Source organism: Apaloderma vittatum, unplaced genomic scaffold (genome assembly GCF_000703405.1).
Source record: "Apaloderma vittatum isolate BGI_N311 unplaced genomic scaffold, ASM70340v1 scaffold42115, whole genome shotgun sequence".
In the NCBI taxonomy this organism is placed as follows: Eukaryota; Metazoa; Chordata; class Aves; order Trogoniformes; family Trogonidae; genus Apaloderma; species Apaloderma vittatum.
This window is the reverse complement of record NW_009717406.1, coordinates 15,568-32,800: the sequence shown is the minus strand read 5'-3', so window position 1 is coordinate 32,800 and position 17,233 is coordinate 15,568. Positions and strand designations below refer to the sequence as shown.

At 35.8% G+C, this 17,233-nt stretch overlaps 1 protein-coding gene across 2 annotated transcripts; it reads right to left on the bottom strand.

The window, feature by feature from the left end:
- Positions 1-4,940: 4,940 nt before the first annotated feature.
- On the bottom strand, positions 4,941-16,769 carry UBE2W (ubiquitin-conjugating enzyme E2W (putative)). 2 transcript variants are annotated; one of them, XM_009869855.1, is made up of 5 exons: positions 16,520-16,769; positions 14,238-14,340; positions 11,546-11,701; positions 10,345-10,420; positions 4,941-6,110 (listed from the first exon to the last, which is right to left on the bottom strand). In XM_009869855.1, the coding sequence occupies exons 1-5, from the start codon at positions 16,558-16,560 to the stop codon at positions 6,097-6,099; spliced, it is 390 nt and encodes a 129-aa protein (XP_009868157.1). In that variant the 5' UTR covers positions 16,561-16,769; the 3' UTR covers positions 4,941-6,096. The 2 variants fall into 2 exon arrangements, with proteins under 2 accessions (XP_009868157.1, XP_009868158.1); XM_009869856.1 differs by lacking the exon at positions 4,941-6,110 and having other exon boundaries at positions 10,395-10,439; positions 16,520-16,607.
- Between the last annotated feature and the right edge of the window lie 464 nt (positions 16,770-17,233).

Below are 17,233 nucleotides of genomic sequence, written 5' to 3'. Positions count from 1 at the left end.
TAGAATAGACTGCCTAGGGAGGTGGTTGAGTCGCCATCCCTAAATATATTTAAGTGTCGCTTAGATGTGGTGTTGGGTGATATGGTTTAGGGGTGACCTTGTAGTGTAGGGTCAATGGTTGGACTCGATGATCCCAAGGGTCTTTTCCAACCTGAATTGTTCTATGATTCTATAATTTCTACACTGCTACTTTCATAGCACTCATTTTCAATAAATGGTGTACACTCAATAAGCGAAGGTATACTTTACTTTGTGCATGTGAAATACAACTACCAATGTTTCAGTAGATACACAGACAGTTTAGAGATAGTCATACACTCTTTACTGACTAGTACAAATAATAAATTGAGTTCAAAACCATCAGATTTTGTCCATGATTTGAACGAGACCTTCAGAGGAAAGGAGTTAGCTGAGGGCCAGTCTTGTGCTTTAAGCATACAAGACAAGCGAGATCTGTATCCGAGACTTCTGACTCAATGTTTTCTGTGTTAGTATTAGAAGATGACCAACACATTCGGCTTTATATCTCATCTCAAGAACATCCGATTTGTAACACAATGATGATCTCCTTCCTTTTGGAAAATAACTGGGCATTTTCTGAGCAGCTTCACTGAATCTGTAACTCTGTATTTGATTAAGGATTGACAATGCTGGTCTGATAAAAACTTAACCAAAAATTTCCACAGAGCAATGCTAGCAGCCTTGCTATTTCAAAACAAAACAAAACAAAACCAAACCAAAGAAATACAAGAAAACCTCAACAAAATGCCACCAGAAAAACATCCATGGCACAGAAACTCAAGGCACCTAAACAGGGAGGTAAAATATCACTCAAAGGCTTTGGAACAACTTCAGAACTTCTGCTGGAAAACAGTTACAGCAGTTAGGAGAATCTCCACTCATATATTGACATAGGTAGTGAATCATGAGGCTGGAAATGAAGGAGGCAGCATACAAATTTCTCCTTTTCAGTGGCAATAAACTGAGAGAAGACACAACAGCCGGAATCTTGCTTGATTTTATCTTCAAGGATTAAATGCCCCGAGATATCTGCATTAGCAACATCCAGATAACGTTGTAGTCCCGGAAGAGAAAGGGCCCCAGAATATTCATCTCAACAGATTTAACCCGACATACTTGGTAAAAAGCACTCCAGAGCTCCAAAAAATAGGTTTCCACCTGCTGAAGAAAAGACCAGCAGTTCTAAGGACTTATCATCGAGATTTTAAATGCCAAAAGACAGACCAGCATGAGGGAAGCAACTGTGTCAGTTACAAGATTTCAGATGGTATTATCTTATCTTGAGGCTATCATTACGGTTTTTAGCTCCTCACTTGATTCCTGTTCCAGAAAAGCAGAGTTTCCTGTAAGCAGCTCTTTCACCAGCAGAAATCAACAGAAAAAAAATGACACTTCAAAAGACAAAGTTACATTTGCAGATAGCATGTATATAAAAACTGAATACCTTAAGAGCTCCTACAGAGTATTATGCTAAAAAGACTGCGGGGAGAGGCTTATAAATCTGATCTTTATGCTCGTATCATTCACTGCATGATCTGTTGGTTTGCATTTAGGTTTTGTTTAAATACAAAATAATTATCTGAACAAAACCCACAGAGATTTCTAAGGAAGCCACTTCATGACAGCAATTACTTTGGAACTACAAATTTATTGAAAACACTCTTGCTTTGCAATCTAAAAAACTTTCACTCTAAATTGCTCCAGAATTTCTTGAGTTGAATCAACTGCTCAAAACCTCTTGAACACTACTTTTGAAAGTACTTAAAGTATGGAGGAAAAAAACATATGGCAAGTGAACAGAATATTCTGCATTGCTATTATCAGTAAAATGATATAAAAGCAGTGGATACGTGTTTTCAAATTTGTATTTCTGAATTATATTTTAATGTGGTAAAAGAAGTGTCCTGATATTTTCACCCTTCCAGTTTTATTAAGATATTTTAAAGCCTGATGGTTTGGAAAGTTCACAGAAGTCCTGGAAACAATAGGCCTGGCATACAAACCAAATCTCAAGTCTTTTCTTCCCACGCCACCACAGCTGAAGTTGAAATATCACTAAGGAAGCTTAATTCTCCTTACCTAGTTCAACACTTAATTGCTCAGGTACCGTTGCTTATGAGAACAAATCCAAACCGGATTGAGTGATTCAGATTAGAAGCAACTGCCTTTAAGCTTGTTCAAACCTATTTCTTTAGAATGATCAGGATTTGTGAGTGTGCAAGCACAACATAATGCTGAATTGCTTTACCAGAGGAAGCAAAAACTATACTGGCTTCCCTCCAACGAAGTTTAAAATTACAAAGCTGCCTATTGCAAAGCTTTTAATATCAACAGGACATGTTCTAAGAAACACAAATGCCACAGGTGAGTTTCCCTCCCCATTTTTAAAGCATCATTAATTTTAATAAAGGTTTACAAGTATTTAAAAAAAATCACCAAGAATAGAAATGGAAAGTCTTATTATCAATACATTTGATTCTTTCCTGACAGATATTTGTTTAATCAATTCTTTAAAATTTAATTACTGACATGGAAATTTTATGGTCACCTTAAGACCACACCTTTAAAATCTGGCATGCGAACTACACTTCATCAGACTTTAAAGTAATAACTAAAAATCAAACATCCAGAAAAGTATTCATAACATATGGTCCATGAATTAAAAATCTTCACGTCTAACAAAAATTGTTTTTCAGGTATGAAGTGCCTTACTTTCTTCCAAAACAGAAGCCATCATCTCTTGAATAAAAAACTGTACAAAAATGAAAACAATTATTGATAGGAGGCAGAAGTTTCATTTAACAATCCTGAAAGATGCTAATAATGTAACAGAAAATCTCTTCCCACCACTGCAAGAAAACAAGAATCCTGCATCTGAAACTCCTCATTCAATATCTGAAGTGTTTGTCAAGCACCAAAGAACCATGATAAGGAACTATTTGATCATCTGTGAGAAGTGAAAGCACTACATCTTAGTGATTTATTTATTTATTTTTAGAAACTATTTTCTTCAGCTGTTAAAACAGATACTTTCTGGAGAAAAGAGGAAACACCTCACTACTATCCACACTGATATCCAACCCAGATTTTTTTGAATTATGATACCTTTGTCTCAAGACTAGCTCAGTGTAAGGAACAGTGTTTCTCCACTCCAGCATGAAAAGGTCCACACGTATTTCCATTCAAGAGTGGTAATCTAATTTAAATCAAGAATTTATTGTGTTATAGTATAAAGACACTAAACACAAGACAAAGTGTTTAATAACATAAACATTGACACAAAAGCAAGATCTTTTCAAGCCAGTTCCATAACCATGTGAGAAACTCCCAAGTGAAAGAAAGTTACATACACAGGGTCACCCTATGGAAAGGATGGCACCACCTTCATCTGATTCAAGCCCTGTTTCAGGACATCATAGAATTGTCAGAATAGTTGCATTATTTTGAGGGCTTGAGTGGTATACAGCCTTTGTCTTTGCCCTCTGTATACAGGTGAACTTACCCACAGATCTACAAAAGAACCCATGGAGGAATTTCTACTGTAAACTAAAAGACCTGAGGTACATTCTCTTCTAATCGACCTTGTATTTTTTTATTTTTTTTTTGATCTAAGATATTATAGGGGGTATTGAAGAGCAGCATAAATTCAGTTATTTAACTTCACTGTAGCCCATGTGATAGCACAGGTCACATAACGTATAATGCTTTGTACTACAACGCCCATCTTCAACAAAATACACACAGTATGTCATAAAGCTTCTCCAAAACCATGTATTGTAGTATGGTGAGCCCCATATGAAAAGATACATGAATCTGAGATGTCCTCGAACCATTTCTTCAGACACGTTACCTTGTGTCACAAGAAGGTCTCTTTCCTGTGGATTGTTTGTTAGGATCCATTATGTGAACCATTCTCAAAGATCCACTAATCGTTTCAGTCAACACAGAGCAGTTAACATGAATATACAGATTAAGTATCAGATTACTGCTCCTTCCTAGGAACCACTTCAAAAAATAACCAGTTTGATGAACTCACAACAGAATTTTGCTAAATAAAAAGTTAGAACTATTTCATTTGCTTAAAATGATTACTTTTGGCTCTTAAATGTAATTGAGTTCTATGTTTTAAAGGCTCAGTGTGACAATATATACACACATCAAATTTATATCCAAAGCTAGATTTTACCACTGAGTTTTAAAAGGCCAAGAGATATTTTCAATACAGTAGAAAAAATAGCAGTTCCTGAACTATATCGTAGCCTCACTTCACTGGTAATATCTATTAATTCAGTTGCTGTACAAAATACTTCTCTGAAGCAAATCCACCTGACCTCCACCACCCTGAGTTAAGCATCTACATTTTTTAAAATGTTTTAAACATTAGGTAACAGAGAAGTATGTACAAGGCTATAAAACTTATCGGTTATCATACAGCAGTAAAAAAAAAAAAACAACTCAGTATTTTCAGCCAATTTTCTGTTTGTTATTGTAATTATTAATTCTGGACTGGGTTTGGTGGTTGAGTTTTTTTTGCTTTTTTGCTTCTTTTTTAAACCAAGTAACTACTTGATTCAGACATTCATGCATTTATCGCTTAAATTTTTTTTTATTGAGTGCAACAATAAGGCAACAGTAAAAAAAAGTTATAGAAATTTTGCATATGTGTAAAGGTATTAAGTTTATAAAAGTGCTTCCTAAAAATGCAACCTAATTGCAGTATCAAAATATTACAGAGTGGTGACAATAACTATCATTTCAATAAGTGTTGCTCCATAGAAAAATGTCAATCTGATTTTAGGCTTTTTCCCTTTTTTTGGTGAAGTAAAAGCCTGGAAAAAAAAATGGCATGGCTGCGTGGGACAAGCAAGTTAACAAAATATAGTCTAAACTTAAATAAGAAGGTCCACACTTTTTTTGTCAAAACATTAAGCCTCTGTCAAAAATGTATTTTTTTTCTTTTTATAGTACAGGATTAAAAGACAAGATGATGCTTACAAGATAAAGAAATAATTTACATGAAAATATCTTCTGACAAAGCTTTTCAATCAAAATATTGTTTTGTAACATTCAAACATGACATACAACAACAATAGAAACAGTGAATGCAAACAAAAATGTTATATGGATTGCTTCCAGACACATAAATAAATGAAAATAATTGGTGTAGGCAGTAGGGCTCATGCTGATGGCTAGCAGGAAATAACAGTGTGCAATCTATTTGGAAAAAGCTCTAAAGTACAAATTACAAGCCCAATCACGGACTGCAGAAAGTTCAGTTATATCACTGCCATCCTCTTCTATCTCCAAAATAAATTCTCGATTAAGTCACTCATACTCTAAATTACTCATACCTTTGCTTCAGAGATATGAATAACTATATACAAAAAGTAGTTTTATTTCACCATAGGGATAACATTGTACCTCTCTGCCAATGTCACTTGAAAAAACCTTCCACGTCAAAACAATTTGACAGCAGATCAACAATTTAATAAATATGCGACGATCTTATTACAGTCCTTCAGCTAGGCATGTTAACTCATGCTGCTAGTTTTGTGATCACAGTGCATAGAATCCAAATATAGAAGAATGGGGTGGCTTTTAAGGTAATGGTAGATACCTTGCTTATAATCCAAATATACCCAAAACTTTCGTAAGCTCTGTCATGCATCAATCTTTTTTGTGGCAGGAGCTAAACCTTTCCCTGGTACAATGTCCATTGCCGGCAACGGATGCACCAAAACCGCCAAGGAGCTCAAGCGTTATTGCACAATATATGAAGACCTGGAATTCTTCCAAAAAAAAAAGCTTAAATTAAAAAATAATGGAATTATTCTGACATTTCTGGACACCTGCATTAATACTGTATGACTAATAAAAGCATGTCAGTTGCATGGACTGAACCAGCGATCAACATGCGCCCAGAATGCACACTAGTAAAAATGCAGTCAAAGGAAGTAGTCTTCATTGCCTATAGGTCACTTCCAGTCAAAGGTTAAAGTTCAAAGACTGAATGATCAAAGTGCTCATTTTCTCAGTAGGACTATCTTCTGCTACGAGGGTCACAAAACGGTGGCATCAACATGTGTCATCTTTAAAATAAAAGAAGAGCATTTATGGAAAACATGTCAGCATTCTACGCCCAAATCAGCAAGGTGCTCTACGCAGAAACAATTCCCAGCACAGACAGTAACTGCAGTGGAAATACACCCATTGAGTAATTCTGACGTTTTGTTCAATAATGACTCGGGGGGAAGAAAAAAAGATAACGATATCAAATACAAAGTGTCCAAAAATCCACACACAGCCCTTAGCTCCATTCAAAAGGCAGTAATTTCCACACTAGATATTTAGAAAAATGATAGATATTTAGGAAAATGAAAGATCGTTTACGCTTAACATTTTGCCTCCTTGAAGTACAGCAGGTCCACACTGGTTATCAAACTGGGAAATTCTTTTTTAAGGAAGCAGTAAGAGCTGTCAGAGCAGGCTTCTCCTGATGCATTCTCAACCCTTTATACATTATATATACATAGATATAAATTCATGCATTTCTCAAGAATGAACACGAACTACAGCTAACACAGTTATGCAGAAATAATAGGTTTCTCCTACAGTCCTAAAATCTTAAATCTGAAAATCAACTTACATTCACTAAATTTTAGATACTGTGACTGGACAGAATATGTTTCAAAAATGCGTGTTCTATGCCAATCTTCTCTGCATTACGCTCAATATTAAAGTAAATATTTTTCTGTGAAAGCTTTCCCTTTGAAACTTTTCCTTCCACACATCAACCTGCATTATATTTGCATTTGATAACAGCAAATAGTAAGTTTGTTAACTGAAAGCAAACTTATTGTCTGGCTCTTTTTAATGCACTAACTTGTAACCTCGCATACCTACAAAATGAAGCCTCATAAGCAATATTTTTACTGTTCACAGGTTTAGTATGTAAAGCAGCAGCTAACAACTACGCATTCTCCCCAGAAAATATTAGATCATCAATACTATTACACATAAACAACCCTCTTCATTCTGACAGTAGTGTACTGTACATATAAAAAAAGATTAGACAAGGATGCAAGAGGGACAGAAGCAGTATTTAAACTGAGTACTAAAAGTTTATGCCAGATACCAAACAAAACAATTCCTGTTTAAATAAGAAAACAAACAAAACCAAACCAAATGGAAATTCAAAAGCAGTAAAGAGGTGCTGTTTGAAAACAAAACACTGTTACCTTCTTTTCTCACAAAAATCTACCTAGTGACAACACCAAAGCCAGACAACAGCTTTATGAACCCAATTTCAGCCTGGACATCCAAGAAAACTCTATCTGGAATATCCTCCTCTATCTTTAATGCAACTTGATCAGCTCTCGTATTGAAATTCAATATCAAATTCAATGTAAAGTGGAAACAGATGCTGGGTAGAGTAAACTAGAAAATTTTTTAGTTATCAAAGACCAGGAGTTTTGAAACAGGGTTTGCGAAGGCATCAATATGCAGCAACGTAACTCTGCTTATGGAGTAAATAGCTTTGTTGGGGCAGGGATGAAGTGAGAGATTAAAGTATCTGCCACAAGGTAAATGGACAGACAGAGGTGTTTACATGTTAGAATTCATCTCAGAGTGCCACTTCATGCTTCTGTGTTCAGTTCTGTTGGCTTTACACCAGCACTCAACCATGCACTACGTTTTCTCAGCTAAATAAATTTCAGCCACTTACTGGGGAAAAAAATATTCTTTCAAACGCATATATTAAGAGATAACAGTTTTTCTCCTTTCTCTGCAAAACACAAGGATTCAATTTCACATGAAAGCTAAGCCAGTCCAACGACTAGTTCACCACAGAAGGGGGCAGATCCACTCTGGAAGTCCCTTCACATGTTCTTGTATTAGCAATAGCATTTATTTCACCTAGTGGTTACCCTTGAACAGCTGGTTTTCCTTCTTGGTTAGGATTGTTTTTTCTCCCCTAATTTATCCACCCCAAAGTGGTTCAACCACAAGATTAGATATTTGATACTTCAACTGAAGCAGGAGGAGAAAATTAAGATGACAGAACCACCTTTTCCAAGTGCTTGTAAGTCTTTTCAGGTGTACATAATGTTGAAGACAGTTCTTTTCCAGAGAGAGGTGGTTAAAATTAGGAGGCAAGCAGTCTTGGTTTATGTCCACAGAAAAGAAACAAAATGACTTCTAACTGAGAAAGGAGCAAGTGTCATGCAAAACTTGAAGGAAAATCCGCTAGCATTTAGGAAAATTTTTGTCAGATGGACATCAGATGTGCTCTATTTTTTAATGCAAGAATTTAATGGGGGGAAGGAAAAGCCCAATGAACTTTTAATAGTGATTTCTTCCAGTACTAATTAGTACTTAAAAAGGAAGTGAAACAAATGAAAATTTTACAAAACAAAACACTACAAGTTATTTAAATGAACTGACTTGTTTTCTCTTGCCTCAGGTTGGCTTTTAGGTTGCTCTGAATTTGAGGAAGGGTAGAGTTTTCTGACTTTCAGAAAACATTCACGGTGTAGTGACTGCAAAGTAATTAAATAGCTTGTTCAGGAGACTATAAGCAGCTTAATGATTTTCGACCACAACTATATAGCAACTTTCTACATCAGATAACACACATTTCTTATCACACTCATTTGGTGTTTTGCTTAACTCCAATTGAATTTCACAAATAAGAAATCAAATTATTATCTGCAGACAGTTCTCCTTGATAGACTTCAATCCTGAGTCAAAACGAGACTAGAAGAAATTCAAAGTATACAGAACATACTTTAACTGCAAGATAAAGCCAATAAATGAAACTTTATTCCTCCTTAAAAATAACTCACAAGCAAAAATAAATAGTTCCAAAATTGCCAATAAAGAGAAAACAAGACTAGAAATGGAGAAGCACCAAACACATTACAAGAGTGCAAAAACAGAAAGAGAAGAGAAAGTGACTAGTGAATAAACTGGTGAACTTGAAAAACCCAGCCTTGCAGGCAATAGGATTATTACTCTTGGAATCAATTTTAAAAACAACTTAACATACAACCACACGATAAACAGTCCTGAGTTTAAGTACCTTTAATCCCATGACATATAGCACTCCCCTAACTCTAACTGAAGTCATCTTGGTTGAGAGATACTTTTGGTGCATTTTAAGAAATGGAGTTTCATTCTGTTATGTTACCATACATTAAAACCCCATTGGTCTCAGCAAGCATTATGAAACTCTCAGGTTTTTCTTGCTAAAGCATCCACTGGGTTTTAAGAATCTAAGGGTGAAGACGTTTGCATTTGCCTCTTCAGTCATTAACTCCCAGTCTCAAAATATCTGGTCTCATTTCACACAGCGGACAGAACACATCCACAGCAAAAAAAACAGGGAATGTCTTATGATGGAGCTTTCAGTGAAAGACAATGCTGGCATCAAATCCTCCTGCACCACCCTAGCACATAGTCTTCCTTACTCTAACACATCCCTTCCCAAAGTACATGGGCTTCCCATAACCACCACTTGTACTGTATTTTCCTATGGAAAGCAAAGAAAGTATTAGCCAACAAGAGAGAAGACAAGCAGAGACACTCTCTGCCCTGCTCCTTCTTTCTTTCCTCACCAGTGGAGCAGATTAGACAAGCACATACAGCCAACCCCACCCCTGGGAAGAGGATGAAATATGCTGAGGCAGAAGAAAGAAACCATACAGTATAAAGACACATAAAGAGTACACAGAAAGAAAAAAGTCCACCAGAAGACCTAACCCAAAACAACACAACCCTAGCACTGCAGACACTGCCATACTACACACAGCAATTTTAGTATGCTATTTCTTATCACTATTAATTCTTAAGAATCTTTAAGCTAGTCAGCTGTCCCACACTGGCAATTCTGATTAACAGTGGAAATCTGGTTTAACAGAGAGCTGTTAAACATATATGCATTTTTAATCACTGTAAAAGCTCTTAAAGTGTTAGCAACAACAAAGAAAACCTGGGCTTGGCACTAAACCTAGTTTCATTACGGATCTTCCTCAACCCCAAACTTAAGACCTGTCATGGGCTAATACAGTTTACAAGAACTTTCATTCAAATGCAGTCCTTCAATTCAAAATATATAAATCTATGCTTTCAAATTTCCATCCGGAATTACTAAAATGTGATCTAAAAAAAAATTCACGTAGTATCTCAGAAACAGGGTTTTAAAAACTTTAAAATTAAAAAGGTGTTTAAGGCTTTGAATGCCTTTATCCTACCTTTCTACACTATAATTGCCTTCAGCCTGAAAACCAACTTAAAAATTCCTGGTCCTAGTTAAACACTTACCATGATACCACCATTTTGTTTTCTTTGGATTCTTGTTACATGTTCTTACATAAAACGAGTTATCTGGAGGTCGCCTCTGCAACAGAAGAAAAGACCTACAAATAATCAAACAATCCTCAAATTGTAATACATGAACCAATTAATGAGCTTATGAAAGGCTACCACATTAACACAGTGAAAATGAGGGACCAGGCAGGGCTAAACCTTTGTCAGGAAAAATCTACTAAGGATCCAGGTAATAATTCTTATTGGAGATACTTCAAGTAAAAAAAAAAACCATAATGAAAAACACCTAATGGTTTGGAGATAGAGAGGGGAAGAAATAACTTTTTTAACAAAGAAAACAACCCACAAAAAAGGAAGAGCTATCGTTAAAAAAACCCAAATGAAATTTCTTTGCAGCTTTGAATCCAATTCTTATAGGTTAGATCCAATTAACATTCATATATCTCAGCCTGGAATGGGTGGAAAAAAAAAAAATTTAACTTAAACATCTATATCTGATGAACACTTCAAATTCTTCAGCTTCCTTCAAAAGCATCGTCATTATGCAAAACCAAAGTCAGGACACAAAACAAAGCCATTTAGGGGGTGGTTTTCTACCACATGACTAAGACTAAATGGGATGTGACAGAAATAGGCACATTTGGATAGCACAGATGTACAAGCTCTGGTCAAATCTAACTTCCACAGATATTTCACTGCAAAAAAAAATTAAAAAAAATGGCCCAAGAGCAAAAGGGTAGTCTCTTTCCAAAAAAATGGTCTAAGGTATCAGCACCAACCTTTTACTTTCCTGAAATGAAAATTATCAAGATCACTGAAATAGTACAGCTGCAAAGCCTCCCAAATATCTGCACTAAAGACATTTCGATAGTTATTTTGCACTGCCTTTAGAGACAGAATCAATTTATGAAGAATTGTCCTAAAACATGGTTGAACTTCACAGTTAGTACAACTAGAAAGGTTCCATTCACTCCTCTTTTCCAATAATGATGTATGAGCAGGTTACCAGAAAAACTGCGAGAAAGCACTCACTGCGCTGTTTATTTTGCATTCTTAGTATTTTTTCAGTAGCAGAAATGCAGATATAGCAGTTTTGCCTATTTGAAAATTTCAAGTAATGAAAATCTCGCTTTGCAAAGTAGAAAAAAATTAACTTTCACTTATTCTACTTCGACAGTGCTAAAAAAGCCCATACCTTTTCTTTGCAGCTGGAAAGCATGCTAATAATGCTAAGACAAACAGATTGCACTGAGAGAGCTGGAGACCAGTCTTCTGTTAGAATGGATAAACAGATATGACCATTGCTATAAACATGAGGATGAACAGGAATATTGTCTCCAGTAAACATGACCTAAAAGAAAAAAAAGAATATAACTGTAATTTCTTGTCCACATTCTAAATAAGCCTGTATTGCTTCTGGGAAAACAGTAATGTCTTATTTAAGAAGTTGATCTGCCATTCTCACACAAATATTACACTTTACCATGTTTTAAGTTCATTCACTTTTGTTAGCTATAAATTAAAATGTAAAATAAAACAATGGAAGCCTAAATAGCTAGTGAAAATGAAGTTAAATAAATGGTTAAATGTGGAGTCCTCTATGAATATTTATACAGCACATAAAAATGCAAAGGTAACAGTGTAAAAATAACAAACTCAACTTTTTATACCTTGAAGCCTCAGTCTTTCATGTCCTAAGGAATACAGTTGCCTAGACAAAACACTGGATTTTAATGGTTTTGTATGCCACAACATTATACACCAGGAAACACCACCAGATTCACAAATAAATATTTCTCTAACTCTGGGACACAACAGATATTAAGTTCTGGAACTCACCCAGGTTCCAGCATAAAGAGTAAAATGCATCACTCTCATTAACTATAAAATAAAGGAGACTTGTAAAACTGAAGTATGTTATAACACAGGAAATTTTTAGTTTGTTCTTTCATTTTTATTTGGCATAGACAAATACAGAAGAACAGCATTTAGAACCTTAATTCCTCTCTATTAAAAGATAATATCACAGTCAAAAAAAAAAAAGTTAGAAAAGCAATTCTGGCAACTATTGCTCTTAAAGGAAATTTTTGTCACACACATAGCTGGCTCGGGACCAATGCAAATGGAGTAAAAGAGAAACTTTTGTAGCAGCATTATCTTCCTGAGCACCTTGTCCAACTTCATCTTGTCCACTGTCATCTTTTATGCAATGACATAATAAATCTCTACCACTTGTAACTGTAATACTCAGAAGCCTCTTAAGTGTTTCCTAAGTTATACAGATATATGCCTCTGTACAAATATGTAGACATGTACACAACACACACAGCTCCACATGAAAGTAGCATAACCTTCATCATACAGGAAACTGAAATTAGAGAGCTTAACCTATCTGCCAAATGGTGACTGGGTTTCTAAGGCAGGAGAAAAACTGGATCGACTCGCTTTTGACAGGTCTTTAAAGTGGTATTTCTTAAGCATTGAAGAGTTTACCTGCATATTCCAGTAATATATTTCATTTCTACCTAACGACTTCCTTTTATAGGAAAACCAGAACTAGGCATACTAGGCAAGAAAAGCACGTACACTATGATACAAAACATACATTTAAAGGCAGAAAACAACCAAGCGATTAAGTAGCAGAAGTGTAAACTGTCAATTCACAGTAAGTAGATTTGCAGGAGAAAGAATTATGACCCAGAGATTTGGGATATAGAATGAACTTACTGCATAGCAGCATTTTTATCACAGAAATTCTACTCATCTACAACAATCAACTACTTGGTACTTAAATTCTTAATTGTTTTCTGTGCTACAAATCAGTGTGCATCTACGGATCTAATCTGCTGGTTTACAATTAATTACACAGAGCCACACACGTGGGTTGGGTAACAAGAACAAACAGTATCTACTTGGAAGCAAGGTTAAGTGGCTACTATCTTGTGGGTCACCTATGAGTAGTTCACTGCAAGCCTGATGAGGTGCAGTAGAGGTGACCAGTTTGTTCCTTAAAACCTAAGACTGAAAAGTCAGCATTCTAGTTTTTATCACGGTACCATTACAATAGGTAATGTTTATGGTTAAAGTGTCTCTCACAGCTCCGTGCTTCAGTTTCAACACCAATGAGAAAAGCGTCAGAGATCACTCTTGGAGCTTGGAGCTGAAACAGACAGGACAAGAACTAAGGCACTCTTGGTATTCTTCTTCCTTTTTCAGAAAAGCAGGGGTGATTGCAGAGCATTATTCTTACCATTCACATTTTGTAACATTTCCCTCAAGTAAGGGAGGGATGGATGCATAGAGCTCATTCTGTAGCCTAGTATTGCTGCCCCTTCAGTTCTTTTCCTTGCCATGAAAGCAACACAGTATCTCACATCTCAGTTATAACCACTAGATTCATAGGCCTCTCATAAAGAAGTCATGTATCAATGAGAATCCCTACCACAAGCAGAATATTTCTCCAGGTGTATTAACAATTGCAGCAGAGAGGATGCAAGAGGCTTATAAACAAGCTAGGAGGAAAAAAAAAAGAAAAAACGAGGTTGGAAGCATAAAAAGGGACAAAGCAGCAGTTTGTTGCTCACTACACCACACAGTAAAGGGGATCTTCCTAGCTGACCCCGTGTTGCTCTTCAACATGATACGAATATCAGCCTCAAAGAAGCCTCCAGTTTACACTGCTCTTTCATCTCCTATGTAACCAAGCAGACTGTGACAGCACTCTACCTCACTGCAGTCATTTTTAGAAGAAAAGGCATCTGCACAATGTGTTTGATACAGATTAATTAAACTTCTCATTAGGCAATGTGGATGATATTAATACTCAGCACATGTCATGCAGATGTAACCTAAAGTTAGCACCAAGCAGGAAGCAAGAAAGTGGTTACCTGAGGCGAATCAAAAGGATATCGATTACTGAACTTAAATAGAAGCTGAAATTTCTCCCCTTCATATAGTGTTCCTGGAGCACCTTCCATGTCTACGATCCACCTAAAGAAAAGTGAACAAAAGAATGTTAGTATGGTGGACTGACAAGTTATAATTTTACTCCTGGAGCGCAGGACTAATCAAATGAACCGTTCCCAGTAAAATAACTGGTACCAAAGCTAAAGACCTGTTCCAAAGTTTACTCCTACAAAAAAAACAGGCTTGGAAAGAAACAAACTAATATGTACTCTCTTTCATGTGATTTTATTTTTCTGCCAAGGAAATTATCAGTACAGTTTATTACAATAAAATCTGTATCTAAGGAGAAAAGAGCAATGCTCCTCTTGTACTTACATCTGGGAAAAACTCAGAAATTAAGTGGTACATAGTCTGGCAGGTGATGAAACCAAAACTGTAATAGTATAAAATGGAAAAGGTCACAGAAAATTAAGATGAACAAACAAAAAAAGGATGATTTGATAAAGATAATACCTCAACATATCACAGTATTTTCTTTTTGCTCTGCTTCTGCTCCTCCTATCATAATAACACAGAAGTACCTGACAGGTGAAGCTGGTGGGAGCAGGAGGTGTTAGATGTGGGGTTTTATTGCTGTTGGACTTGGGTTAGGTTGTTGAGGTTTTTTTAATCCAGTCAAAAAAAGATACTTTGCATGCTGTTCAACATACAGAGCAACACTCTGCTATCTAACTTCTGTCGTTTTGGAATTCTGTTGTTGATCACTTAATACCTTGCTTTGCAGCATCACTTCCCCATTTGTATCTTTCACCCTTGGATTGTGTTTTACACGTTTGAGCAACACAATAAGGTAAAGATTCAGCAAGAGACTAAAATGCTCAGATAGGATTTACATCAGGCTCAAGTCAGGCAGCTGAGATTTTTCAGAACAGCAGTATCTTCATAAAAGTCAACATCATCACCAGCTGACAGTCCTGATGATCCTATTATCAACCTTTCCACCCTCCTTGTCATATACACTCTCCCTATGTATTTAAGTCGTGCACATTTATCTTCAGCTCTATTATTTTTTTTTTCCTTGAGAAAAATTTCTTCTCTACTGAACTACTAGCTGTCACACTCTTCAGGAGAAAATCATTTTCAACAGTAGCACGGTGATGGCTGTACCAGTGTTCCATATTTTAACTCTGAAGACTTGTTCGATTTAATGTATCTGTACTACAGACCACTTATCTCTACTTATGCCTTCTACTTTTAAATTTATACATATAGTGCACCAACACTCTTTAGCTTTATTTGTTTTTGTGATCCAGAACCTTCACTTCCAAATTTTTAAAATAGTTTCACTTACTAAGTAGAAGATAACTCTGTTGGGATGTTGCTCCTTTTATGGTTAAGGAATCACTAAAACTCACACTTCCTGTGTGCTTTACAGTTTACCCATCTCAAATGTCTAATCTTTGTGTATTTAAAACAGATGATTGCTTAACGGTTCAAATGACCCCGTTACATCATGGGATCTAATTATCCTATTCAACGTCTTTCAAACACAAGTTAGTATTGCTACACAAATCTTTACCGCACCAGTTAAAACTCCAATACTGAACTAAGAAAATTATCTAAAAGAAATGTCAATACAGTCTAAATCTTTTGAACTCAGGTCAATTAAAAAAAAAAAAAGTGTAAATTAATACCAGGAACGAATTCTGCCCATTTCAATGGACAAAACACACAAAGTTTAACAATGTCTCTTTCCATTCCTATAACCACAGAAAAAAACTCCAGCAGGGAGGGAAGTGCAAACAAATGTACTCAGATAACTTTGCTCTTTATGAACTCTCCCCCAGTTGCTTTAGAGAAATAAGATAATGGAAATTAACAGCTATGAAATATACTCAAAAGAAGTAATGCAGAAACTTTAAACCAGCTACTCCACTATTTCAATAAATCTAGCAGAGTTTAAGAGGCTAGTAGCTGTGGAAGTTTATTAAATTATTTTATTCTAAAATATGCAGAAGCTTTTAACAACTGACATTTTGTTAGACAGTAAAATGCCTAATAAAAATATAATGAATTCACTACCCAGTTCCTGAGAGTATCCAGCACATTACTGCTCATTAAGTAAACAATGTTTCACTCCCTAGACTAAAAACAAAAATTCAGAATGTTACTTGGAATAAGCGGTGGAAGTGGCATGCAGAGAACTTTGCATTACTTACGCTTTTCAGCTTAATAACAAAAATAAATTAGTCTATATACTTACTGCGTAATTGAATTTTGTACACTCTTTTCATTTAGAGTCATTCCTGGAGGTGGATCATTTTGCAATGCCAATAGTTCTTTTTGTAATCGTTTCTATAAAGAAATTGTATAGAATATTTGAAATATTAAATTAAGTTCAACAATGAACATACGCACTAAAGTACATTTCATCAATTATTTAAAGGTAAAAGGAGTTTTATTTGAAAGTTTAAATACACAGTAAAACTGAAAGGGAAGAAAGAGGGATGATTCCTGTCCTAGAAATTAAACTGAAGTCATGGGCAAAAGTCACAGACCTGTGACTAACTGTTTTGGTAACACGCAACAGCACTTCACGTTTGCAGCACTGCTAAGTGAAGAACTGTTGCATTATGAAATACATAGAGTATCTAGGATTTTTTTTCATGTTACAATGTTGTCAGAGTTCTAGACCTAGCCATAAACATTTCATATTCCCCTGAAAGTATCACAGAATCACAGAACAGTTTCAGTTGGAAGAGACCTTCAAGATCGTCGAGTCCAACTTCTTCCCAGCCCTATCAAAACCACTAAAACATGTCCCTCAGCACAACATCCACCCATCTCTCAAACACCTCCAGGCATGGCGACCCAACCACCTCCCTGGGCAGCCTGTTCCAATGTCTGACAGCCCTTTCAGTAAAGAAATTGTTTCTAATATTCAGCCTTTCCAGATTTACAATTAATTCTCCAAGAT

Coding starts and splice junctions, on each gene's coding strand:
- UBE2W (XM_009869855.1), bottom strand. CDS start 16,560: ATGACTCTAAATGAAAAGAGTGTACAAAATTCAATTACGCA. Junction 11,702..14,237: donor ATCCTTTTGATTCGCCTCAG/GTAACCACTTTC, acceptor TTTTTCTTTTAG/GTCATGTTTACTGGAGACAA. Junction 10,421..11,545: donor TTTCCAGCTGCAAAGAAAAG/GTATGGGCTTTT, acceptor CTTCTGTTGCAG/AGGCGACCTCCAGATAACTC.